The following is a 26,422-nucleotide window of genomic DNA, read 5'->3' as shown; positions in this document are numbered from 1 at the left end:
TTTGAGACAGGGTCTCGCTCTGTAACCCAGGCTAGAGTGCCGTGGCATGATCATGGCTTACTGTAGCCTTGACCTTCTGAGCTTGAGTGATCCTCCCACCTCAGCCTTGTAAGTAGCTGGGACTACAGGCATCAACTATCATGCCTGGCTAATTTATTTATTTATTTCTTGTAGAGATGGTATCTCACTATACTGCCCAGGCTGGCCTTGAACTCCTGGGGTTAAGTGATACTCTCGCCTCAGCCTCCCAAAGTGCTGGGATTACGGGTGTGAGCCACCCCACCTAGCCAATTTTCTGGTATTTAAAAACAAAACAGAACACTGGAGGTGGAGGAGATAACTAGTTAATTCAAGGTTAATTTGCCAAAGGACTGTCAGGTAAAGTCTGATGAAAGAAAAATAATGTCATTTTTGAGTTCTAATTTTCTAGTTACTTACTTTTTTCACTTAATCTCATTATCTGACTCCTGATCTTTAAAGGGTTCTAAGGCTCAGAGTTATGGAATAAGTGGAACCAGAACTCACATATGAAAATAGTGACGACTTCACAGTAATCACTCTCTATAAACAGAAAGCAAGGCCCCCTGAGGATCCAGTGCATCCTTAATTTTAATACAGCTGAAAGCAAACAGAAAGAGGCAGCAATCTCCTTCTGAAAATAAGGCACACAAGACACGTGAAGTCACCATGAACTTTTCTTACCTTGCATTTTCTTTTGGAGTAAGAGTGATGTCTCCATCAGATGCAATGTCAATCTCACAGTGCTCAGGCTGAATCCCTATGCCAAAAAGCTGGATATCCTGCGAGGTATCTGCACCCACCCTGGTATGATCCTAGTAAAAGTTTATTAAAAAAAGAAAAACCCACACTATGAGTAACCCAACAAAAATTTATCACAATCAATTTGAATAACTCAGCAGCATATGCACAAAAATATTAAATGAATCCTGCCAGAGATGCTAAATACCTTAAGCATTAAAAGTAAAAAGCTTACCCTTAATACACCAAACTTTAAAAAGCATTTAAACACTACCAAAAAGATCCCCAATCAGCAATGATTTCAGAACATAGGAAATTGGACTTGACAGAATACTCTGAGTTTCAATTTTGACCATTTCACTGTCTGAGCCTCAGTTTTGTTGTTGGCAAAACCAGGATAATATTATCTATTTCACCTACTTAGATTTCTTTTAAGGATCATCTGAGTTAACAGTGAAAGTGTTTTGAAAACAGTAACATAAATTTAAGAACTATTAAAAAGCAGTTTCATTGACAGTCATATTTTAAAACATTTAACTTTTAAAATGCTAAACATTTTGAGTTTCTAATACTGATGTTACATAGAGTACTGAGGCCTGTGGATCATACCATGTACAAACTTGTGTGATTTTTTTTCTTGTTTTGGGATGCCTCACTCTGTCACCCAGGCTGAAGTGCAGTGGTGCAATCTCAGCTCACTGCACCCTCTGCCTCCTGGGATGAAGTGATTCTCTTGTGTAAGCTTCCTGAGCAGCTGGGATTACAGGTATACACCCCCACGTCTGGCTAATGTTTAAGACAGGGGTTTCATCATGTTTGCCAGGCTGGTCTTGAGCTCCTGGCCTCAAGTGATCTGCCTGCCTTGGCCTCTAGGATTACTGGCCTGAGCCACTGTGCCTGGTCTCATGTGATTTTAAGTGTCTGGTATCTCAGACGTACAAGAACTGAGACTATATTGGTGATTCAGTCACTGCTTATCCCATTTTTTTCTATTTCTCTTAAAATCGCTTACTAACTATAATAATATCTCTCTAGTTGACAGAGAAAGTAGAAGGATTGGTCTTTCAATATTAAGATTTCAGAGATATTGTTTCCCATGATCTATGAAAAGAAAGAAGATAAAAAATAAAAGCAAAACAAAACAAAACAAAACAAACAAAAAAAGATTTCAGAGCTAATTCCTTACCCCTTACTCATTGCCTAAATGAACAGATGCTATGTTTGCTGGGGGACCTTCAATAGCTCAGGGGCTATTTGTACCATATTATGTCTCTAGGAAAAGTAGAAGGGAAAGGATCATAGAAGACTGAGGCTCCTTGCTTCAACACTGGCTTATTCTCCATTGCATTTTATATATTCGCTAGGCAGATCAGAATCCTTAACAAGGTGCCTCACTATTCACAAGGGGGCAATACCTCTGCATTTAGAGATTTAGGTGTGTGGACAGCATATGTAAACTGCCTTTAGGTCCCCACGTCCCCACTCCTTGAAAGTTTGTTTCTGTGACTCAGAAAGAGTGTGTATGTGTGAGGTTAAAAATGCCCTGATGCACTACACACTGGGGTCAGTTGGGGGGAAATAGGGGAGGGACGGTGGGGGGTGGGGAGTTGGGGAGAGATAGCAAGGGGAGAGATGCCAGATGTAGGTGATGGGGAGGAAGGCAGCAAATCACACTGCCGCTTGTGTACCTATGCAACAATCTTGCATGTTCTTCACATGTACCCCAAAACCTAAAATGCAATAAAATAAATAAATGGGGGAAAAAAATGCCCTGATGGCTGGCTGAATGGCATATGTCAGTCGTGGTGTCCTACACCAATGTCCATCAGATGTCTTATTTCTCACTTTGCAGAGTAAGCAAGCAGTTCTGAAAGTGTGATCTGAGAACCCCTGGAGCCTCCGAGAACCCTGCAGGAGGCTATGAGGTCAAAACTACTTTAATAGAAACATGAACACGTTGTTTGCCTTTGCTCTCTCATTTTATCATGAGTGTGATGGTAGAGTTTTCCAGAGTCTATGAGACATGTAATGATGTTATAGCCCTGAGGGCTAGGGGTTATATATTTATGTTTGTAGTTTAAAATGTTCTCAGTCTTAGCATCCAATACAGTGAACACAGATATAACCCAGATGCACGAAAGTTCTTTGGAGTCCTTATACTTTTTATGAGTGTAAATGGGTTCTGAAGTCAGAAAATTTGAGAACCATTATAGTAAGCTATCCAACGTGGCATGTCCTGCGACCACAGAGGCAACAGGGTGGCCACGTCCCACCTCTACACTTGAAGGGTGATTATGAGACCAAAAGTTATTTCTTGAGGATATAGGTTTATAAGGGATAGCTCTAGAAGAACCTTGTTGTTTATTTAATCTAGCATGAGGGTCTGCTTTAGGCTTGTGTTGATCTTGAGATCTCTTTGGAATTACTCAGAAGCATAACTAAGAACCTCCAGAGCTTCTCAGGATCTCTGTGGAAGAACAGAGATATTCCCCAAATCCTTGTCATCTCACACCTAGAGCCTTCTCATATAGGTAGGCATCACCTTGACACCTACTGTTGCCCACTTGTGCCCCTCTGAAGCCTGGACTCACAGGAGATCAGTCCCAACTGCACAGCCCCACATGATGAAAAATGGCTGTTTTTCCTTCTCAGTGGTGATCTGAGGGCACCATCCATCTTCTTACTTTTACTGAGGGCTAAGCTGGATACAAAAAGCAACATCACAGAGACAGGCACCCAGATTCAACTAGGAACTATATAGGAATGAATCTTGATTGCAACTATGTATTTATATATTCTCCTACCTTTAAATAATAAACCAGAAGTTCGTTAAGAGCAGGGTCTGCATTCAGGTTGACTAAGTAGCATTTGTCATCCCCCACCTTGATACCAGACATCTCCAGGGAAATCCCCATGCTTTCAAGTTGTCGTTGTCTTTCCTGTGCACAAAAACAGACAAAAGAAGGAAACTCTATTTGTTGTTCTATTCACAAGATGTATCCATGGAAAGAGCAAGTCACTGTTTCTGGGGACAATGCCAATGGGATTACACATGCTACTCTCCTCAACCACATTTACAGAGTCTACAGTGCATGACATCTCGTGGCAGGAGTGATGGGGCACCAAGAATGAACGAGACACCATTTTGCCTCCTAAGGGGCTTAGAGTCTAGAATAAGGGACAAGACCACAAAACTAGAGGACAAAAGAGGAGAGTGCTGTGCTATTGGAAGAGTACAAAATGCCAGGGGCTGCAAAGGAGAGAGATCGTGATGGATTAAGAGACCGAGAAAGGCTGGAGAAAGAGAATACATCTGAGATAGTTCTTGAAGCATAAGAAGAATTTCAACAGATATATAAGGATAGGGTGTTCTTGAGGCAGGACATACGGAAACACAGTAAAGAAAGACTCTGGACATACTAGATGATTTCAGGGGCAAAGAACCTCTGGCAAATATGGGAAAGCAGTGGAAGTTGAGGCTGGAAGAGAAGGTTGGATCTCTACTGCGGAAGGCCTTGTATTCATTCATTCATTCGAGATACATTTATTAGAGTCTACAACGTAGCAGTTATTGATCTCAGGCTGCAAATACAGCACTGAATCAAATAAAGTCCTGTCTTTCATGAAAGCTTATATTTTGGTGGGAGAAACAGGATGTAAGAAAGCAGGCAAGTCAATATGGTACATAGAATTTCAATGGTGTTAAGTAATATGAAGAAACATAAAGCAATGTTAAGAGGATAGTAAGGATAGGGGTATGTGTGGGTGTGAATGATATCTATAAGAAACATCAGCAGAAGGTTGGACTGGGTTCCAGTGACTGCTGTTAAGCTACTTGATGGAGATGGTCCAATATTTCCAAATGGTCAATGAGATTAAAACTGTTTGTGAAATATATAATGCAGAGAAATTAATGATGCACATAACCCCTGAGAATTAGTCCTTCCTTTATATCTTAAGTAAAAGTTAAAATATAAACATATAGCATTTCCTAACAAGCCCAAAGAATCAAATACATTACAAAAATTATGATATGCTGTATGTTACAAATTCTGTGTCAATTAGGCAGCTTCTTCAGAGGCTGAGGCAGGTGGATCACCTGAGGTCAGGGGTTTCAGACCAGCCTGGCCAACATGGTGAATCCATGTCTCTACTAAAAAAGTACAAAAATTACCCAGGTGTGGTGGCACGTGCCTGTAGTCGTAGCTACTTGGGAGGCTGAGGCAGGAGAATAGCTTGAACCTGGGAGGCGGGGGTTGCAGGAGGCCAAGATCACACCACTGCATTCCAGCCTGGGTGACAAAGCAAGGCTCCATCTCAATCAATCAATCAATCAATCAATAGAATAAAAATTAAAATGAGGTAGGCTCATGCTTTGCCAGGTGATTTTAAAATCACAAAATAAGGCTGACACGGTGACTCACACCTGTAATCCCAGCACTTTGGGAGGCCAAGGTGAATGGATTGCCTGAGCTCAGGAGTTTGAGATCAGCCTGTGAAACCCCATCTCTACTAAAGTACAAAAAATATTAGCCAGGTGTAATGACGCACACCTCTAGTGCCAGCTACTCAGGAGGCTGAGGCAGGAGAATTGCTTGAACCCAGGAGGCGGAGGGTGCAGTGAGCTGAGATCGAGCCACTGCACTCCAGCCTGGGTGACAGAGTGATACTCTCTGGGGGGGAAAAATCACATAAGAGCAAATATGAAGAGCAGAAAATACAAATGATATTTTCTGTAACCATGTCTGTTCAAATTTAGCGCTAACACATCTGGAAATTTATGGGCCATATTGTACATTGATAAAAAGACATGAAGTCAATGTCTAAAAGTGATGTTTGCTGGACCAGGCACAGTGGCTCACGCCTGCAACCCCAGCACTCTGGGAGGCTGAGACAGAAAAATCATTTGAGCTCAGGAGTTTGAGACCAGCCTGGGCAACAAAGTAAGATCCCAGATCTACAAAAAAAAAAAAAAAAAAAAAAGGTGATCTTTGCAATCTCTGGTTCAGCAGAAAAGGGTCCTTAAAAGACTTTCTGAGGCTGGGTGTGGTGGCTCACGCCTATAATCATAGCACTTTGGAGGCTGAGGTGGGCAGATCACCTGAGGTCAGGAGTTTGAGACCAGCCTGACCAACATGGTAAAACCCCATCTCTACTAAAAATACAAAAATTAGCCAGGCATTGTGGTAGGCACCTGTAATTCCAGCTACTCAGGAGGCTGAGGCAGATGACTTGCTCGAGCCCCGGCGGTGGATGTTGTAGTGAGCCGAGATCACGCCACTGCACTCCAGCCTGGGTGACAGAGTGAGACTCTGTCTCAAAAAAAAAAAAAAAAAAAAAAGAAAAAAAGACTTTCTGAAGAGGACAGGAAACTACACAGAAAAGACAATAAATGAAAAAGAATCCCAATACTTTAGGGCTAAATTATCAAGCTACCTGTGCGATCTCTTCTGTTTTCCTCAGCTTCTCTTCCCAAGTCACTGTTAGTTCTTTTATCAGCTTTTCAGACTCTTCAAGCTTCTCCTTCAGTTCAGGGGCCTTCATGGCCTTAAAATGAAACCAGAGATAGAGGACATTCAAAATTTTTCCAGCATTATGTACAAGACAATCAGTTACTGTCCCTCATAAGCAGTTAACAATAGTCTGCTGGAAAAAATTAAGTTATATGCTATTGGGGTGGGTTTTAACCTTTATTTATCAAACGAATGTAAGAGAACGTGGCTGCTCCTGTTCCAAGGAGAAAAAGAAATAGCAATGTCCTGAGTGAACATGAAACAAATCATTAGAATCATTTTATCCATCATTTTTAGATCTCACATTTAAAGCCCTAACAGATACTAATGTTCAACTTTGAAACAGATAATTAGGAAAAAAGTTGACTTAAGCAGACTTCCTTTTCAATAAGACAGAGATTAACACTCATCATCAATAAATGAATTCCAATTAAATTAATCTGCTAGAAAAGGTAAAGACTTCTCATGTATTTTAAATTTTGAATCTGGGCGTTTGGACTACCTTTCTCCGCTGATGGCAATACATTTTGCTTATTTACCGTTCACCCAGAAGCAGCATAGCTCGGTAAAAGGGCTGTGCTTTCCCTTCTCGTTTGTTCAGGGAGGGTAACTAAGAGGTTTCAATGCAGATATTTGCAGCTTAACAAAATATTCAGGGGAGAGGTCTTTCCTTGTCAATGATATGCTTTGATACCTTAAAGTAACATGAGCCTCTACAGAGTAAAACTCTATGAACAGGAAAGATGGCAGAGCTTGGACAACGAGCTGGGATGTGATGATATGAAAGCTACCTGAGTATGCCTGAGGCTCATGGTATTAACAAAGCCTGACAGTGGCATTTAGTGCTGAGTACAGTGGGACATATATGAAAATTACAGACGAGGCCAGTGGCTCAAGCCTATAATCCCAACACTTTGGAAGGCTGAGGTGGGCGGATCACTTGAGGCCAGGAGTTCGAGACCAGCCTGGCTAACATGGTGAAACATTGTCTCTACTAAAAATACAAAAAATTTGCTAGGTATAATGGCACATGCCTGTCTGTAATCCTAGCTACTTGGGAGGCTGAGACAAGAGAATCACTTGAACCCAGGAGGTGGTGGTTGCAGTGATCCAAGATAGTGCCACTGCACTCTAGCCTGGGCAACAGAGTGAGACTCTGTCTCAAACAAAAAAAACAAAAAGAATAAAAGAAACAGAAAAATAAAATTATAGGTGGACCTATGTGGCTCCTCTTTTGTTTCCTTTGGTCAGGTATTGCTCGAGCCATCTGATCTAGATTACATGGTCACAGTAGAAATGCAAATAAGTAGATGATCCACCTATAAACACATTGCAGAACCATTATACTTTCCTCCTAGCATCATGACTATTTTCAAAGTTTATCAGCATTTTATTTTTTCTGGTGTTTTGCTACCCTTCTTAGCATCAATTAAAAAATTATACTCAATGCACTGAATGATTATAAATGATGATAATAAAAATCAGCAACATTTATGGAGCACTTACTATGTGGAAGACATTGTGGTAAGTGCTTTCTAGTATCATTGTCAGGCTAGGGGTAAGGGCTAAACAAAATTATTAAGGCAGGGCACAGGGGCTTATGCCTGTAATCCCAGCACTTTGGGAGGCCGAGGTGGGTGGATCATGAGGTCAGGAGATCAAGACCATCCTGGCCAACATGGTGAAACCACATCTCTACTAAATATACAAAAATTAGCTGAGCGTGGTGGCAGCTGCCTATCATCCCAGCTACTCTGGAAGCTGAGGCAGGAGAATCACTTGAACCTGGAGACAGAAGTTGCAGTGAGCTGAGGTCACACCATTGCGCTCCAGCTTGGTGACAGAGCAAGATTCCATCTCAAAAAAAAAAAAAAGAAAAAATTTAATAAAACACAGCATCTTGTACTTTAAGAGCCATAGCCTGAAAGAAGAGAAGGATATATGAATAAACAATTTCAATGCAATGCCAAGATCACCAATGAATAGAGTATTCAGACTACTGGCTATAGCTTTTTGTGTTTTCAGTCTTCTATTGATTACTTTTTGATGAAATATGCTGATGGATCAAAGTATTTACATAGTGTCTGGCATATACATGATCGATAAATAGTGGCCATTAACTCTGTTTTTCTTTCTTTTTTTCTTACAAGTTAATCCTCTCCCAACTTCAGTGGGGTCAGAAGAGAGTGGTGAAGGAATGTAAACTTAGAAGCGTCAGGTATACTCCCAAGTCCTGACATGTGTAACCCTGTGACTTAAATAAGGCACTTGGCTTCCAAAGCTGTCCTCTTACATATTTCAAATGAGACATGGTCTCACCCAATAATTTGCAAAAAGCAATACCTATTTGGAATAATATATCATTATTAAAGTTTGAGTAAAGCCAAAGAAGAAAGATAACAATACAAAAAGATTTTCTTTCTTGATATAAATGGAAAAGTAAAAGATTTCTGAAGTATTCCTAATGTTTAATTATCCTTGATCATGCTGTTTCCATGGCTTAACAAGGAGATGATACCTAACTAAGTTCTCTGAAAACTGCAAGGCCGTGTGGAAATATAGTCTATAATGTTAATAAAAACAGCATACTTTCCTATTGACAATTCAAAGGCCAACTGATTTACTGAAGCAAATGGTCAGGTAGTAGCAGGAATTATCTCTCATTTGTTTGCTTCTGTGACTATAAGTTCCTAGGACATAAGTCTTGTATTACTCGTGTTGGTCTTCACAATGCTTAGCACTTGGCAGGTGCCAATAAACACTGAAGTGCTGAACCACACTGAGATGATGTATTAATTAGTCTGTTCTCACACTGCTATAAAGAAATACCCCAGATTGGGTAATTTATAAAGAAAAGAGGTTTAATTGGCTCATGGTTCCACAGGCTGTATAAAAAGCATGGCGGCGGAGGCCTCAGCAAACTTACAATCATGGCATAAGGGGAAGCAGGCACATCCTACATGACTGAGCAGGAGGAAGGAAGTGAAGGAGGAGGTGGCACACCGTTTTAAACAAGCAGATCTGGTGAGCACCCACTATCACAAGAACAGCAAGGGGGAAGGCCACCCCCATGATCCAATCGCCTCCTCCAACACTGGGGATTACAATTTGATATGAGATTTGGGTGGAGACACAAATCCAAACCATATCAGATGACCTACAACAGCAAACAATGACCTACAATTGCAAACGAGCACACCCTTGCCAGTTAAATCCCGCAAGCCAGGGAACTTTACCAACAGGGAGCGCCAGGCTGCTTTTACCTCTGCCTGAGAGAGCTGCTCTCTCAGTTTCTCAACTTCCTCCCGCAGTTCTCGGATCACTTTTGCGTTGGGGTCCTCATTCACAACAGCATGGTTCACAATCCTTTTGGCTCGGTCTGCATATCTTAACGTGGAGAGGGTCTCTTCATAGTTGTCTGCTGCTGGGCTGATGGTAGCTATCATAGAGGTTTGGCTATTTCCTCCCAAATTGTCCTGCAAAGTATTTCAAACAGCATCTTAGGGAGCCCATTCCGTGAACAACACGTACGATCAAACCCCTAAATGTGTTACGTATGACATTATTCTCTATAAAGAAAATATTATGTGAAAATGGACTTGCATTTTACAAATGATGTCACGACAAGATGAAATGTATTTTCTCTATATTCACAGCAATGAATAATGCCTGTCAAACGGCATTCTAAGCAGTAGAAAATAGTTTTTATTCCGTGTTCCTAGGAATTAGAATAACTGTCATCAGGAGAGTTCTTTATACATTCGCTTAGCTTTGCACACACCTTTACTCTGTGGCATCTGGAACAGCCAATTTTTAGTTGGAAAAGAAAACTAGAGCAATGGATTACCTTAAGCAGCCAAGTGAGGACTGAATCTCGATAAGGCACAAATTTGTTTTTACCCTTGCCAGCTGCCTGGTCAGCCAGTGATGATATAACCAAACCCAAGGTTGTAAGCGATCTGTCAATAAAAAATAAAAAATTAGTTTTATGAAATGTTTATTTGGTTTAAATATAAAATATGCAGAACAATAAGGCTCTGGTGTTGATATAATGAAGTCCCTACTAATTTGTCAAGAAAGTGGGGGAGGCGGCCAGGCGTTGGTGGCTCATGCCCATAATCCCAGTACTTTGGGAGTCCAAGGTGGGTGAATCACTTGAGGCCAGGGGTTTGAGCCCAGCCTGGCCAACACGACAAAACCCCATCTCTACTAAAAACACAAAAATTAGCTGGGCGTGGTGGCAGGTGTCTGTAAGCCCAGCTACTTGGGAGGCTGAGGTAAGAGAATCACTGGAACCTGAGAGGTGGAGGTTGCAGGGAGCTGAGATCATGCCACTGCACACCAGCCTGGATGACAGAGCAAGGTTCTTTCCAAAAAACAAAAGCAAAAACAAAGAAACCCTACAAAAACCAAAATATCACAAAGAGAAAGGGCTTTGCAAATGGTTTAAATGCGGCCAGGTGCGGTGGCTCATGCCTGTAATCCTAGCACTTTGGGAGGCTGAGGTGGGTGGATCACGAGGTAAGGAGATCAAGACCATCCTGGCCAACATGGTGAAACCCCGTCTCTACTAAAAATACAAAAATTAGCCGGGCATGGTGGCAAGTGCCTGTGGTCCCAGCTACTCGGGAGGCTGAGGCAGGAGAACTGCTTGAACCCGGGAGGTGGAGGCTGCCGTGAGCTCAGACTGCACCACTGCACTCCAGCCTGGGCACTAGAACAAGACTCTGTTTCCAAAAAATAAAAAATAAAATAAAATAACAAAGGACACAAACCAGCCAGTGAGAGACTAGACAGCTTTATTTGCAATGTTAGCAACAGATTTCCAACAAATAAGCTGTAAAGAAAGAAGCATATTTCCCATAAAACATAATTCCCCAAAGATGAGTCACTGAAAAGTCCCTGAAATACAACACAAACTCAAGATTCAGAAAATGAACCAGAATTCATTTTATCAGAATGACCATTCGAATTTTAATAACAGCCATTACCACAGAGTGGCATAAATATGTACATCTTAAGTAAAACAAGTCAAAAAAATTAAAATTAAAAAATAAAAAATAAAGAAGTCAGATACAGAACAAATATTGCTTGTTCTTACTCATCAGTGGAAGCTAAATAATGTGGACTCATGGACACAGAGACTGGAATGATAGACAATGGAGATTTGGAAGGGTGAGGGAGCAGAAGGGAGAGGATGACAAGCTTAATTAATTTTTTTTTTTTAGATGGAATATTACTCTGTCACCCGGGCTGGAGTGCAGTGGCGTGATCTGGCTCACTGCAACCTCCATCTCCTGATCTCAAGCAATTCTCCTGCCTCATCCTCCCCAGTAGCTGGGATTACAGGCACCCACCACCACACCTGGCTGATTTTTGTATTTTTAGTAGAGATAGGGTTTCACTATGTTGGCCAGGCTGTTCTTAAACTTCTGACCTCTGGTGACCCATCCGCCTTGGCCTCTCAAAGTGCTGGGATTACAACCACTGTGTCGGGCCAAGAAGCCTAATTAATGCATAATGAGTACAATGTACGTTATTCAGGTGATGGATGGCCAGGTGACAGATGCCTTAAAAGCCCTGACTTGACCACTGCACAATCTATGCATGTAACAAAATTGCACTTGTACCCCATACTTTTATACAAAGAAAAAGTGACATTATACTTGACAGATTTAAAAGTTAAACACATCTAACTCAAGAGAAATGAAAACATAAGTCTACACAAAAACTCGTACATGACTATTCAAAGCAGCTTATCCACAAAAGTCAAAATGTGGAAATGACCCAATGCCCATCAAATGATGAAGTGATGAATAAAATTTGGTATATCCACACAGTGGGACATTATTTGGCCATAAAAGGGAATTAAGTCCAGATACATGTATCACAACAACTACAACACGGATGAACCCTGGGAAAATTATGCTACGTGAAAGAAGCTAAACACAAAAGGCCGTTGTCCTGGGTTGAACAGTATTCATGTCCACCAGACCCTCAGAATGTGATGCTGTTTGGAAATAGGATCCCTGCAGCTGTAATCAGTTAAGATGAGATCATGCTGGATTAGGAAGGGCTGTAATCTAATGAGGGAAGTCCTTATAAGAAGGTCATATAAAGACACCCAGGGGAGATGGTCATGTGAAGACTCAGGCAGAGATTGGAGTGACATACCTGCAAGCCAGTGAATGCTGAGAATTGCTGGCCTTACAGAAACAGAAAGAGAGGCATGGAATAGATTCTCCCTCTGACCCCCTAAGAGGGAACAAACCCTGCTGACTCCTTGATTTCAAACTTCTGGCCTGCAGAATTGTGAGAAATACATTTCTGTTGTTTTAAGCTACTCACTTTGTGATAATCTGTTACAGTAGCAATTGCAAGCCAACAGAGCCATATACTGTATGATTTCATTTATATGAAATATCTCGAATAGGCAAATCTATAGAGATGGAGGTAGTGGTTGACTAGCGCTGGGGCGGGGGGCGGGGTAACAGGGAATTATTTGGGTACATGGTTTCTTTTGGGTATGATGAAAATGTTTTAAAATGAGACTACAGTGATGGCTGTTCAATTCTTTGAATATATTAAAGCTACTGAATGGCACACTTTAAAATGGCGAACTATACTGCATGTGAGTTACTTCTCAACACAGCTGTTTAAAAAAAATAAATAAGTCCAATCACTCCTCCAAAGTTAACAATTTTAGGAAAAAAATACTGTATGTGATAATAGAGGCAAGTAGGAATTCAATATAAGGTAAAAACACATTTCCGCTTTAATACAGAATACAGGGCATTTTTTTTCACATTTTGCAACTATCAATTTTTTTAAAACTTGTTTTATTTTAATGGCTGATCTATGTAATCATGGAGGCCAGTATATACAAAGGGGGAGCTTTTATTTCTTGGTCTCTTCCTCCTTGGACAAAGTCTTAATGATCTCCTCCTCCTTGCCTGGAGGCCTCTTCACGGTGCTTGCATGCTTCCTTGGTCTTAGACCTGCAGGCCTCAGCCTGGGCAGCCAGGAGCTTCTTGTGGGGGCCTTGTCTGCCTTCAGCTTGTGGCTGTGTCTCATGAGAATCCACCTGTTTTTTAATACATTCCCCTTCACCTACAGGTACAGGCTGTGATCCATGTGGTGATCAATCTTAGATTCCCGGTAACTGAGCAGCCAGAGCAGAATCCTCACTCTCCTCATCCATATGACCTTCTCTGGTATTTGTGCATTGGCTGTACCCTTCCGCTTACCTGTGCCCATGTGCTTGCCCTTCTGGTGGGCCAAGGTGTTTTTCAGGCATCGAGCCTGGGAATGGGCCGTCACGGGATCAGACCATCTTTAATCATCTTCCAGATCTGCTGACGGGAGTTGGCACTGGCAATTTCACTGATCTCATTGGGGTCCAACCAGACCACCTTCTTGCCACAGTGGAGGACACTAGAGGCGAGTCTCTTCAGAAGCTAGAGCATACTCATGGCTGTGGCCACAGCAGGGAAAGGAATGAGCTCCAACCATCAACATCTTCTACTGCAAACAACTCTTTGAACTATCCCAGATATTTTACTACCTCAGTATGGCAGATATTATTTTAACTGGCACAAACTCTAAAGAGCTCAGTGACTTAAATGTCAGTATTAGTGACTTTGTGGTTAACAGTGACGTTTCACATGAGAATACATTTTGGAGATGACATGGGTTTTTTTCTATCACCAAGAGATTTTCCTTCCTTGTGGCAACTACTTATAATTTCTACTTTGACAGTATAAGGGGGAAAAACAGAAAGTTTCTGGCACTCCTAAATGTAGAAACATAAAATCCAAAGAGCACTTTGAGACAAAAAAGGAAAGATACGGTGTCATCAACGTCCACCGTGCAACGCCTTGTCTACAAGATGACTGATGGGTGCCAGAATATGGATTATTTTAAGCTAGAGGCCATTGAGAACCAGCAGGCTCAGGAAAAGCTCTAAAAACAGGGCATCAATTTTCCTTTTGTAAAGGACATTTCCATTTGTAGAGGTGTCTCCCTCTCTAGCACCAAGAATGGGAGTACAGTTAACAACTCTTAAAAGTGGAGAAGTGACAGAAACCTATGTAACAAACCTCTCTAGACAACTCTTGTTCACCATACTCTTCCCGGTCACCTTCCCATAACTTGCCCAAAACACCTTCCCATCCAGAAGCCCAAAACCCCTTTTCCTTTTTTTTTTTTAAGACAGGGTCTCACTTTGTTGCGCAGGCGCTGGCATGGTCACGGCTCACTGTAGCCTCAATCTCCCAGGTTCAGGTGATCCTCCCACCTCAGCCTCCTGAGTAGCTGGGACTACAGGTGCATGCCACCACACCTGGCTAATTTTTTGTAGAGATGGGGCCTCACTTTGTTGCCCAGGCTGGTTTTGAATATTTTATTCCTTGGCAGCTTAAAACTGGGCTCAAAGGATCCTCTTGCCTCAGTATCCCAAAGCGCTGGGATTACAGGTGTGAGCCACCATGCCCAGTCATAAGCCCAAGTTATAACCACCACTTTGGGTTACTCATCCCTGGGTGCTCCCATATGTAAGCAAGACGCATATGCCAATAAAATTCTAGTTGCTTTTCTCTTGTTAATCTGTCTTTGGCCAGTCTAATTTGCAGCAGAAATAGAGGAAAAATATTTTTTCTCCCTTACATCAGTATAGCATGTAAGCAGCAGCAAAGGGGTGGAGCTGTATGGAAGAGGTTACACAACTCCAGTTTCCATGTGTATTCTGCTCTGTAACTCATCCAGTTAGAGAAGTGTATCATTAGTAGAAGCCACCCCTTTTATCTAATACTACGCACATGTTCAGAACAAGAACTCTATCAAAATCTATTATCGTCCCCTCGGAATAGAATGAAAATAACTGCAGTGTGACTGGGATTCAACGGCAAGTGAGAGATAATCAGGTCACCCAGGGAGGAGGAGCCCATACTATCCTTTTCTTCTATGTTCCACTCAGAAGCAATGATGCAGGGGCTTCTGGAATCCCAAAAACTTTAGAAAGTTCAACATCTGAAAGGTGAATCACAGGCTTCTATGTATGTGTCTGTGCATGTTTGTGTGTCTACAAACACACACATATGTAAGTATATGTGTGTGTGTATATGTATATACTTATACATGTATAAATATTTTTTTCTTTGAGACAGGGTCTTGCTCTGCCACCCAGGATGGAGAGCAGTGGTACAATCCTGGCTCACCACAGCCCTGACCTCCCAGGATCAAGTGATCCTCCTGCCTCAGCACCCCCCAAGTAGCTGAGACCACAGGTATGCACCACTACGCCTGGCTAATTTTAAAAATTTTTTGTAGAGATGGGGTCTGGCTATGTTGCTCAGGCTGGTCTCGAACACCTGGGCTCAAGTGATCCTCCCACCTCAGCCTCCTAAAGTGTTGGGATTACAGGCATGAGCCACTGAGCCTAGCCAGGCTTACATATTTTCATGAATATTTTATTCCCGGGCAGCTTAAAAATATAATAAAATCACTAATTATGGATTCTGCTAATACTGTCTTCTCAAGGTAGAGTCCAGTGGGCAGCCTGTTGGCCTCATAGGTATCCGGAACAAGGGGGCGGTTGTTTGCCAATTTTAGTGGCAAAATACGTTATTCCAGGAATCTTTCTGATCCTACCGAAGCACAGCTCCTGAAGTTGGATGTAGTAAGGAAGCTCCTGATCTTTAAATCTCTCACCACAAGTTCTGAGGCAGCGGTGGGAAGTGTCTGATTAAAGAGGAAGTAAGTCCTAAGCTAAGAGATGACATTTATAAAAGGATAGTCATGCTTTAAGGTAGAATTTTTAAAAATCTACTTATCATAATGAAGAATTCGGGATTAAAAACGTAAAAGAGGCCAGGTGCAGTGGCTCATGCCTGTAATTCCAGCACTTTGGGAGGCCGAGGTGGGTGGATGACCTGAGGTCAGGAGTTCGAGACTAGCCTGACCAACATGGAGAAAAAATTAGCTGAGTGTGGTGGCACATGCCTGTAATTCCAGCTACTTGGGAGGCTGAGGCAGGAGAGCTGCTTGAACCTGGGAGGCGGAGGTTGCAGTGAACTGAGATTGTGCCATAGCACTCCAGCCTGGGCAAGAAGAGTGAAACTCCAGCTCAAAAAAAAAAAAAAAAGTAAAAGAAAGTTGGGAAGGTCAAGAGCCAAATAAAAGCCACTCCAATAAATATAATCAGTGAGAAAAAAACTGAGTTATAATTCAACTTTTAAAAAATTTTCTGCATCTTCCCCTAACCTGCACCCATTTCCCCTGAAACTGTGACCCTTAGATTTCTTTCCTTGGGAGTGGATATGATGTGTGTGTTATCTGTATTGCACAGGATGGATTTCAAACGTCATTTTACTTATTAGTCCAATAATCCGTTCTAAGATCATACATATAACACTTATTAAACTTTATTGGAGTGATTTGTGTAGCTATTTCTCTGCCTTTCTATTTAGATTGTGATTACCTCGAGGGTACACAGTGTAATTTGCCATACACATTCCTCCCTGCAATTGCTGTGCTTGGTTTGTGATGGAAAGCACTCAGTAAACATCTGCAGAGTTAATCTGAGTCTAGATCTAGTGAAGACTAAAACATGGACCTCTGTTTAAAAAGGACTAATTCAATAATAGTTTGGGGACACATTGAGTGGTATTTGCTAAAAGAACACTGGTTTTCCTGGAAGCAATGTGCTGGGCTAAAAACTATTTTCCAAACTCCTCTGCAGCTTCAGGTAGCCATTAAACACAGTTCTGACCAAGGAGACGTAGGTAAACATTACTGGGTGGGGCTTCCAAGAAAGCTGTTGTTTTCCTGATAAAAGCAGGTACATGTTCAGCTGACAGAAGCCTGTGTTTTTTTGTCCTTCCTCCTTTTTCCCTTCTCTAGTTTGTACTACAGATGTGGATCCAACGTTTGGAATGGTAGAGTCATCCTGAGATCATGAGGATGGCATGAACACACATTAAAGTTAATAGAGCTGTGTGCATTTCCAAGATGCAATCCCTGGCTTTGAAATAATTAGCTGAGGCTGGGCGCAGTGGCTCACGCCTGTAATCCCAGCACACTGGGAGGCCGAGGTGGGGAGATCACCTGAGGTCAGAAGTTTGACACCAGCCTGGCCAACATGGTGTAACCTTGTCTCAACTAAAAATACAAAAATTAACTGAGCATGGTGGCATGTGCCTGTAATCCTAGCTATTCGGGAGGCTGAGGCAGGAGAATCACTTGAACCCAGGAGGCGGAGGTTGCGGTGAGCCAAGATTGGGCCACTACACTCTAGCCTGGGTGACAGAGTGAGACTCCATCTCAAAAAAAAAAAGAAAAAATAAACAAATAATTAGTTGAAAGGTGATGAAATAAGTGGATTTGAGTTTAGCATTCTCCCCAGTAGGTCCTCACTCTTAACAGTAAAGGACAAATGAAAAAGAATATGGATGGCAAATTATGAGGAAAGGACAGTACCATCAGATGACAGGAAAGCAAAGAAAATGATGATAGCTCCAGGATCAGCCTAATTTCCTTTCAAATTGTTTTCCAGTGGTTAATGCCAATCATTAAACTCAATGTTCATCTACTGAGTATCATTCCCAATCTCATTTCCATTTCATTGTTGTGGTAGAACAACAAAGTACACATTGACATTTCTGAAAATGTCAGTGTACACTTTAAAATGTCAGTGTATATTTTATTGTTCTGGGAGCTTAATACATGTTAAACCTAGAATTCTGTCATCAAATAAGTTTGGGGAATGACAAGCCAAAGTTAGACTGGATTTAACTGCAGTGCGTCTCTGAGCTTGTAGCACTGTGAATCTCCAAAGAAAGGTTTTATAATCATCCTTTCTCAAAATAATTTGTCCAAGGATCCTTTTCTTCCCAAAGTCATTCGAAGAGCTAGTGTTTGACAAAAATGCTTTAGGGGACCTTGGGTAACCCTATCACATTCTTCCAACAAGTGGATACAGTGTCCCAAGGAGCAGAGTTTTGCTGTTCTTCATGGGTCTCTCCTATTAAATGCAAAGATGTCTATCCAGGTTTTTTATTGACATGTATGGACCTTGTAACATACAAGTCATAAATTAAGAAGGACACCCACCCTTGAGTAATGGACAGAAGTAAGCCATTTTATTTTTCTCCCTTGATACAAATTCCTCTTTTGTTATTCAGGCAATACCTCTTTAGAGTGAGGTTTCTGTAAGAGAATGAACAAGAATCATGGAAAGTACTCAAGAAGAAAAAAAGGAAGAGTGAGTATATTAGTCCATTTTCAAGCTACTGATTAAGACATACCCAAGACTGGGTAATTTTTAAAGAAAAAGAGGCTTAATGGACTCACAGTTCCACGTGGCTGGGGAGGCCTCACAATCATGGTGAAAGGCAAAAGACATGTCCTACATGGCAGCAGGCAAGAGAAATAATGGGAACTAAGCAAAACGGATTTCCCCTTATAAAACCATCAGATCTCATGAGACTTATTCACTATGCCACGAGAACAGTATGGGGAAACTGCTCCCATGATTCAGTTAACTTCCACAGGGTCCCTCCCACAACAGTATGGTAATTATGGGAGCTACAATTCAAGATGAGGTTTGGTTAAGGACACAGCCAAAGCATATCACCGAATCACATGAAATACTAGAAATATCATGCTTACAAATTATTCTAACAAATTATACTGATATAATCCTAGAAGTAACATATATGAATTTCTCTAGAACAAGTGTTCAATAGACCCCACTTTTGGAGATGTTAGCTTGCTGACGTTAGCTTATTAAGCACAGCAACTGAAATGGAAATGAGACTGGGAATAATATTCATTAGATAAACATTGTTTGCATTTAGTGACTAGCCATTATTGAGAATAAATGAAACCATTTTCAGTGTCTGAGGGTATAAGAGAGTGCTCTATGATCCAAATGTGTTCTCTGAAAAACTGAAGCAGCCAGACTGCAATGACAAGGAAAAGCCTTCTTCATTCTACCTTCACTAAACAGGTGGAGCACTAGATTGGCTTTTCAAATGTATTCCCCCTGTGAAGATGGTCCACAGATGACCTATACCTCCTAGGCTCTGAGCACTCCTTGGCGGTAGGCCACACAGTGCCTTAGTTCTTTAACAAAAGGAGTAACATGTGCTTAAAGTTTTTAAGAGCTTCAGGAGACATGAAGCTCCTAAATCCACAGCCCACTAAGCAGACACTGACGTTTGTGTGAAGTCCTTGACAGGTCTGCTTAAGAGGATTATTAATGCTCCTCCAAAGAAACCCAACTGGGAGCCCAGAGAAAGTTTAAGAACGTGTCAGAGATTTCTTTAGTTTAGGAACTCAACTGCTTTTCTTTTCTTTTTTTTTTTTTTTCTGAGACAGCCTCCTGAGTAACTGGGATTACAGGCACCTATGACCATGCCTGGTTAATTTTTGTATTTTTAGTAGAGACATGGTTTCACCAGGCTAGTTAGGCTGGTCTTGAACTCCTGACCTCAAGCGATCTACCTGCCTCGGTCTCCCAAAATGCTGGGACTAAGGGGTGAGCCACTGTACCCAGCCAAGGCATACTAAATGTTTGCTGGGATTTTACTTATGTTATTTAATGTCTCTAAACATCAGTTTCCACCTCTTAGAAAAGAAATAAAAATACACGTTATGAGTCTCCCAGAGTGTATGAAAATGCTCTGAAAGTTAAAGAACCCTGAAAAAGGAAGATCATATCTTATAAACTAGCAAGAAATACATCCATTTGTGAAAGAGACAGTATATAAATAAGACGAGGCCAGGAGTGGTGGTTCATACCTATAATCCCAGCACTTTGGGAGGTTGAGATGGGAAAATCACTTGAGGTCAAGAGTTTAAGACCTGCCTGGTCAACATAGTGAGACCACATCTCTTAAAAAAAAAAAAAAAAAAAAAAAGAAAGACAGAGAGAGAGAGAAGAAAAGAGAGTAAGATGTAGAGAAAATTACATTCAATTCAACAAGTCATTATAAAAAAAGAGCCAGTTACTAAATGATCTAAATTATGTAATCACCAAGCGTTGGGGTAATCCAGTAAGGTCCACTACAAAAATTCACATCCAAAATTAAGGGGGCACTATTTATATTTACTCTGGGACAAAAGTATCATCCAGATGCTGCCTGGCAAACAGAATGCACAGCCACCCCCACAAGTGTAGCTACAGTGGCTAAGCCTAGACTCGGCGACCGACTGACTGCAACCATTCCCAAAATCCACACTTAGAACTTGGTGACCTGGAAGACATCATTAAACTGTGCTCTGTCTTGATTTTCTCATCTGTAAAATGGGGATAACGGACCCATGCCTTGATGGTGATGTGACACTGCATATGGAGCATTCAGAATAGTGCCTGGCACTAGCAGGAGCTCAATAAAGTTAGTGGTCATTCCATATTTAGGCTAGTCGCATACACACACACACTCTAAATTCCAACAAGTCTGCAGACTTTCCAGCGTGTGATCCCACAAGCCCCACCGGCAGGCACGGCCCAGCACTTGCAAAGTAATATGGAGGCGTGGCAATCTTTTCTTTGGTATCTGCTCTTTCACACTCCCATTTCTGCCTCCCCATCCTGGTTTCTGAACTCATTTTGGAATGCAGGGCCACAGTGCCAGTCTGGAATCTTGCAATGCCTTGTCAGGAAATACAGCTAAATCCTTTGTTATCAGAGCAGGAGACAGAATGACTGGATGATTAACTCCCTATAGTAGTGGTCTTTCCCAGTGAGTACGGCTGTGTCCATCTGATAGAGGCACCACTGTTTTACTTTTGATTTTTAAACTTTTGTATACTAAAATAATAACGTGTTAACATCATCTTAAATGCAAGCTGTGTAAACATGTTCCTGAATATATTTCCTCTTGTCACATTCTGTCCTAAACAAAACCCTAAGTTATTACAGCTCAACAGAAAAAGATTACAAGTACACACTAAACTACTTTCTGCTGAATTTGAAATCATGATAATGGTTATCCTGACAAAAAAAAAAAGCTATTAAATATTTATTCACTGCAAACTAAGTGCCAGGCATTTTTCTAAGCACATTATGGGTGTTTTATCCCTAACAAATTTGTGAATTACATATTATTATTATTATTTGAGAGGGAGTTTTGTTCTTACTGCCCAGGCTAGAGTGCAGTGGCATGATCTTGGTTCAATGCAACTTCCGCCTCCCAGGTTCAAGCGATTCTCCTGCTTCAGCTAGCCAAGTAGCTGGGATTGTAGATGCCCACCACCATGCCTGGCTAATTTTTTTTTTTTTTTTAGAGATGGAGTTTCTCGTCATCCAGGCTGGAGTGCAATGAATGTCAGCTCCATGTAACCTCCACCTCCTGGGTTCAAGTGATTCTCCTGTCTCAGTCTCCCAAGTAGCTGGGATTACAAGTGTCCACCACCACACCTGGCTAATTTTCATATTTTTAGTAGAGACAGGGTTTCACCATGTTGGCCAGGCTGGTCTTGAACTCCTGACCTCAGGCGATCTGCCAGCCTCAACCTCCCAAAGTGCTAGGATTACAGGCGTGAGCCACTGGCACCTGGTCAATTTTTGTATTTTTAGTAGAGATGGAGTTTCACTACATCGGCCAGGCTGGTCTCAAGCTCCTGACATCAGGTGATCACCTGCCTCAGCCTCCCAAAGTGCTGGAATTACAGGCATGAGCCACCGTGCCCGGCCACTATTATTAACTTCATTTTGCATATAAGAAAATAAAGTACTGAGTTGTTAAACCGCTTGCCCATGACATAAATATCTAGGGAGTGGTGGATGCAGGATTAAACCCAGGCGGTCTGGCTTGAATGCACACTCTTAAATTCGAACTCTGCTTCCTTTAATGGTGGAAAGCAAAGAGATTTCTTCTTGCACATCACGGACTGTCCTGGGATACTGCATAATGAAAAACACCAAGTCTTTTTTATTTTTTTAAATAGAAATCAGATCTCACTACATTGCCCAGGTTGGTCTCAAACTCCTGGACTCAAGTGAGCCTTCTGCCTCAGCCTCTCAAAGTGGTGGGATTAACGCGAGCCACTGTGCCTGGCCTCATAGCAAGTCCTTCGTTAGCACCTGTGCTGAGCCCTCTGCATGGAATGCTTGTATCTCCTGTGTCTACATGGCAAATTACACCTCATCTTCCACCTTCTGCTTTCTTTCAGACTTCCCGGCATCATGGGGCACTCGCAGGCACTCAAGGCAGACAGCGAGATTTCAGTATGGTAGCTATTCAGTAACTGTGAAATTTTTCTAAGGTACTGGTATTGAAGCAGAATTAACCTTACAAAGGAATTCAAAGAAGATTTTCTTTTCAGAGTAAGCTCCCTGAGTTTATCCAAGATATAATTTGATTTACAGAATTGTGACTTACATTTACCTAAGACTGCATTACATATGATACACATATGCATTTGTAACATTTTTTGCTTTTCATTCATTCATTCATTCATTCATTTTTAGAGACAAAGTTTCACTCTTGTTGCCCAGGCTGGAGTGCAATGGTGTGATCTTGGCTCACTGTAACCCCCACCTCCCGGGTTCAAGTGATTCTCTTGCTTCAGCCTCCCGAGTAGCTGGGATTACAGGTGCCTACCACCATGCTCGGCTAATTTTTTGTATTTTTAGTAGAGGAAGGGTTTCATCATGTTGTCCAGGCTGGTCTTGAACTCCTGACCTTAGGTGATCCACCCGCCTCGGCCTCCCAAAGAGCTAGGACTATAGGCATGAGGTGCTGTGCCTGATGTCCTGCTTTTATTTTTGATACACAATTGTGCATATTTATGGGGTACAGTATGATATTTTGATACATAAATACAATGTATACTGACCAATTTAGGGTAATTAGTATACCTATCACCTCAAATACTTATCATTTTTTTGTGTTGAGGACACTGAAAATCCACTTTCCTAGCTATTTGAAAATATACAATAAATTGTCAATTACAGTCACCCTATAGTGCTATGGAATACCAGAATTTATTCCTCCAATTTAGCTGTAATTTTGTATCCATTAACCAACCTCTGGTTATTCCCCCTGCCCTCCCCTTTCCAGCCCCTAATAATCACTTTTCTACTCTCTACTTCTATGAGATCAACTTTATTAGCTTCCATATATGTCAGAACATGGTATTTTGTCTGTGCCATTTTTGAGCAAGCTGCACCATGTAGTTTTACTTAAACCTCATACATCTTTTTTTTTTGAGACAGAATCTTGCTCTGTTGCCCAGGCTGGAGTACAGTGGAGTGATCTTGGCTCACTGCAACCTTTGCCTCCCAGAGTCAAGTAATTCTCATGCCTCAGCCTCACGAGTAGCTGTGATTATAGGCATGTGCCACCATGCCCAGATAATTTTTGTGTTTTTAGTAGAGACAGGGTAGAGACCAGGTAGAAATGGAGTTTCATCATGTTGCCCAGGCTGGTCTTGAACTCCTGGCCTCAAGTGATCTACCCACCTTGGCCTCCTAAAATGTGGGATTATAGACATAAGCCACTGCACCTGGACAAAATCCTCACACACTTTTTTTTTTTTTTTTTTTAGATAAAGTCTCACTCTATTGCCCAGGCTGGAGTGCAGTGGTGCAACCTTGGCTCACTGCAACCTCTGCCTCCCAGGTTCAAGTGATTCTCCTGCATTAGTCTCCCTAGTAGCTGGGATCACAGGTGTGTGTGACCAGGCCTAACTAATTTTTTTTTTTTTTAAATTTTTGTATTTTTAGTAGATATGGGGTTTTGCCATGTTGGCCAGGCTGGTCTCAAACTCCTGACCTCAGGTGATCCGCCTGCCTTGGATTCCCAAAGTGCTGGGATTACAGACATGAGCCACCGTGCCTGGCTAAAAACCTCATACATCTTAATAGACACAGGTTATTTTTGTCTTCAACCCTGTTTCCTAAAGCTGTACGGACTTTGAACAACCTGTGCATCAGAACCATCTGACCCTCATAATGCAACAAATCCCCCCCAGAAGGAAATCACCCAGGCTGTTCCGGCACCAGCCACCTTACTTGTTAATGTTGCTGCCTTCTTTCAGTCGCTCTCCTGCAGCTCCTGTTTTAGATACTCTCTCGCTACCCGCCAGGTCTACCAAGCTGACCTTACTGACTTTCTCCCCAGAGTTCTAGTTATAGAAAACAAGAGAGAGAAAAAAACTTATCAATGCAAAAAGCCAAATGGATGTCTACATATATATTAGCACTATAATTGAGCAATCCACCCCGCTCTCACATGGCAAATTTCTTAAGTTTTTAAACAGTCAGAAGAGTTATTTGAACTAGCAATGAAGTTCATAGTTAAAATTTAAATTGGTGTGGAAATGTAGCATTTTTGTTTTGCACCTGGGTAGCAAGTACACCCAGCTTTCCAGAATATAGTCAGAATGCTAGAGATTTTACATGCCTATGAGGAAATATTAGGACATGAGAATTTCTGCACATTCAGGTCAAATCCTTCTTCTTCTGAAAAAAGGTTTTAGGCTAAAGGTTGTGGTGTCCTCTTTAACATCCCTCAATGACTATGAAGCTGAGTTATTTGTTTCCATGGGAATTTCAGCATGAAAGGATAGATATTAAAAGCTGTATGGTGATATCATCACACTTGTTAGGGACTTTGCACAAAAAATACAATTATTTTTCTTTTTTTGCTTTTGTAGAGTCTGGGTGTAGCTATATTGTACAGGATGGTTGATAACTTCTGGCCTCAAGGAATCCTTCTGCCTCAGCCTCCCAAAGTGCCAGAATTACAGTCATGAGCCACCACACCAGGCCAAAATCCAATTTTTTAAAAAGTCAAATATAAAGGAAGACCTACTAAATTAAATGATTTAAGCAAAGTAGCTCATCTAGTAAGCAGAAGAGCCAACATACAATTCTCAGCCATAGAACCCAACCATGAAAGACTTTACCTATGTAGACACTTTCAGTTCTTCCACCCACCCCCCTGCCCAAGTTCTGCCCAATCCCTCACCCCAGACTGCAGGTCATAAAGTGTCTGCGTGATGATGATGTTGAACACAGCATGGGAGCGGCTGCTTTCTTCATTCATGTTGGTAGCCGCGACTGTTCGAGACTTATTTCCCTCAGACATCAATGACTCAATATCCTAGGGGCAAAGCATAAGGAAAAGACCATAAGCCAAAACACGAGAATGCGGTCCTGCAGACCAGGCGTATGTATTAATTATGATTCCTCTGATGCCTTTGTCACTTCCCTTCCATAAAAACCTCCCTGCCGCTCCTCCATTGAGCATGGTTTGAGTGTCCACCTCACTCAGGGCTTTCTAATGTATGAAATGTTTCCCTCATTCTTTTTTCCATTTCCCAATTATCTTCTTTCTCAGCTGAGTCCCTGTCCTTTTTGGGTTCCTGGGGTAGCTAATATTTATCGAGCACTCTGATAATCAGTAACAGCAGTGACTTTATTTAACTAACTCTCCTGTGCTTACCAACCCACTGATGCCTGCTGTCTGCCTGCCTCCTCCAACACTGTGACTCCCCCATGGCAGCGTATCTTCTTATTCAGCTTTGTACACTTGCTCCTAGAACACCTGGAGCCTATGGGGTCTTAGGAAACATTTGCTGAGTGAACTTTATTTTCTTGATTTTACACACAAGCATGCTGAAATTTGTGGAGGTCAAGCCACTTTCCCCACATCCAGTAAGAGGTAGAACTGGGACACAAAGAAGAGCACCCTGGCTCCTACTAGTAAGTGACAGGATAACATCGCCACTGACCACACTGAGCGAAGAACAAGAGACCTCAGTGAAGGGGCTGAGTTAGCACCTTTAGACGAAAAAGGTATCCATCATTTCAGAATCTAAATGTTTTTAAAATGATCGCTGTGCTCTATTTCTGATTAGAGCAATTCTACATGTATCTTGATTTGAATGGCTGGAGAGTCACTGCACAGATTAGTTCTAGCCACACTAAGTCTGGGGTGATAAAGGGTCAGCCACATCCCACAGACAGCACAAAGTAAGTGCAGGGCTTTGCTTGTTCCTCCATGCATCCACTCATTCATTCACATTCTTTAGCAACAAAGACAGTAGTTTGTGTTATGAGATTCCCAAAGCAATGACTGTAGAAATGGAAGCAGAATCTTGAGTCAGATCTTAACAAGACATACACGTCAAAGAGTAAA

The 26,422-nt window shown here is 41.7% G+C and overlaps 1 protein-coding gene and 1 pseudogene across 13 annotated transcripts in view; both read right to left on the bottom strand.

Moving 5' to 3' along the window:
* KIF13A (kinesin family member 13A) overlaps positions 1-26,422 on the bottom strand; it is a 225,525-nt gene that overhangs the window by 68,409 nt on the left and 130,694 nt on the right. For all 13 annotated transcript variants that reach the window (XM_032247635.1, XM_032247644.1, XM_032247634.1 and 10 more), the window contains exons 8-14: positions 25,250-25,384; positions 24,292-24,404; positions 10,120-10,231; positions 9,536-9,748; positions 6,196-6,306; positions 3,564-3,698; positions 703-833 (exon numbers count right to left, since the gene is read on the bottom strand). In XM_032247635.1, coding sequence (XP_032103526.1) covers positions 703-833; positions 3,564-3,698; positions 6,196-6,306; positions 9,536-9,748; positions 10,120-10,231; positions 24,292-24,404; positions 25,250-25,384 — 950 coding nt within the window. The remainder of the gene's footprint in view (positions 1-702; positions 834-3,563; positions 3,699-6,195; positions 6,307-9,535; positions 9,749-10,119; positions 10,232-24,291; positions 24,405-25,249; positions 25,385-26,422) is intronic.
* Positions 11,693-14,524, bottom strand: LOC116529747 (annotated as a pseudogene).

The sequence above is a fragment of the Sapajus apella genome, unplaced genomic scaffold (assembly GCF_009761245.1).
Source record: "Sapajus apella isolate SASKATOON/1434 unplaced genomic scaffold, GSC_monkey_1.0 scaffold63, whole genome shotgun sequence".
NCBI classification, from domain to species: domain Eukaryota; kingdom Metazoa; phylum Chordata; class Mammalia; order Primates; family Cebidae; genus Sapajus; species Sapajus apella.
Note: the sequence above shows the minus strand (reverse complement) of the source record. Positions and strands in the feature narration are given on the sequence as shown.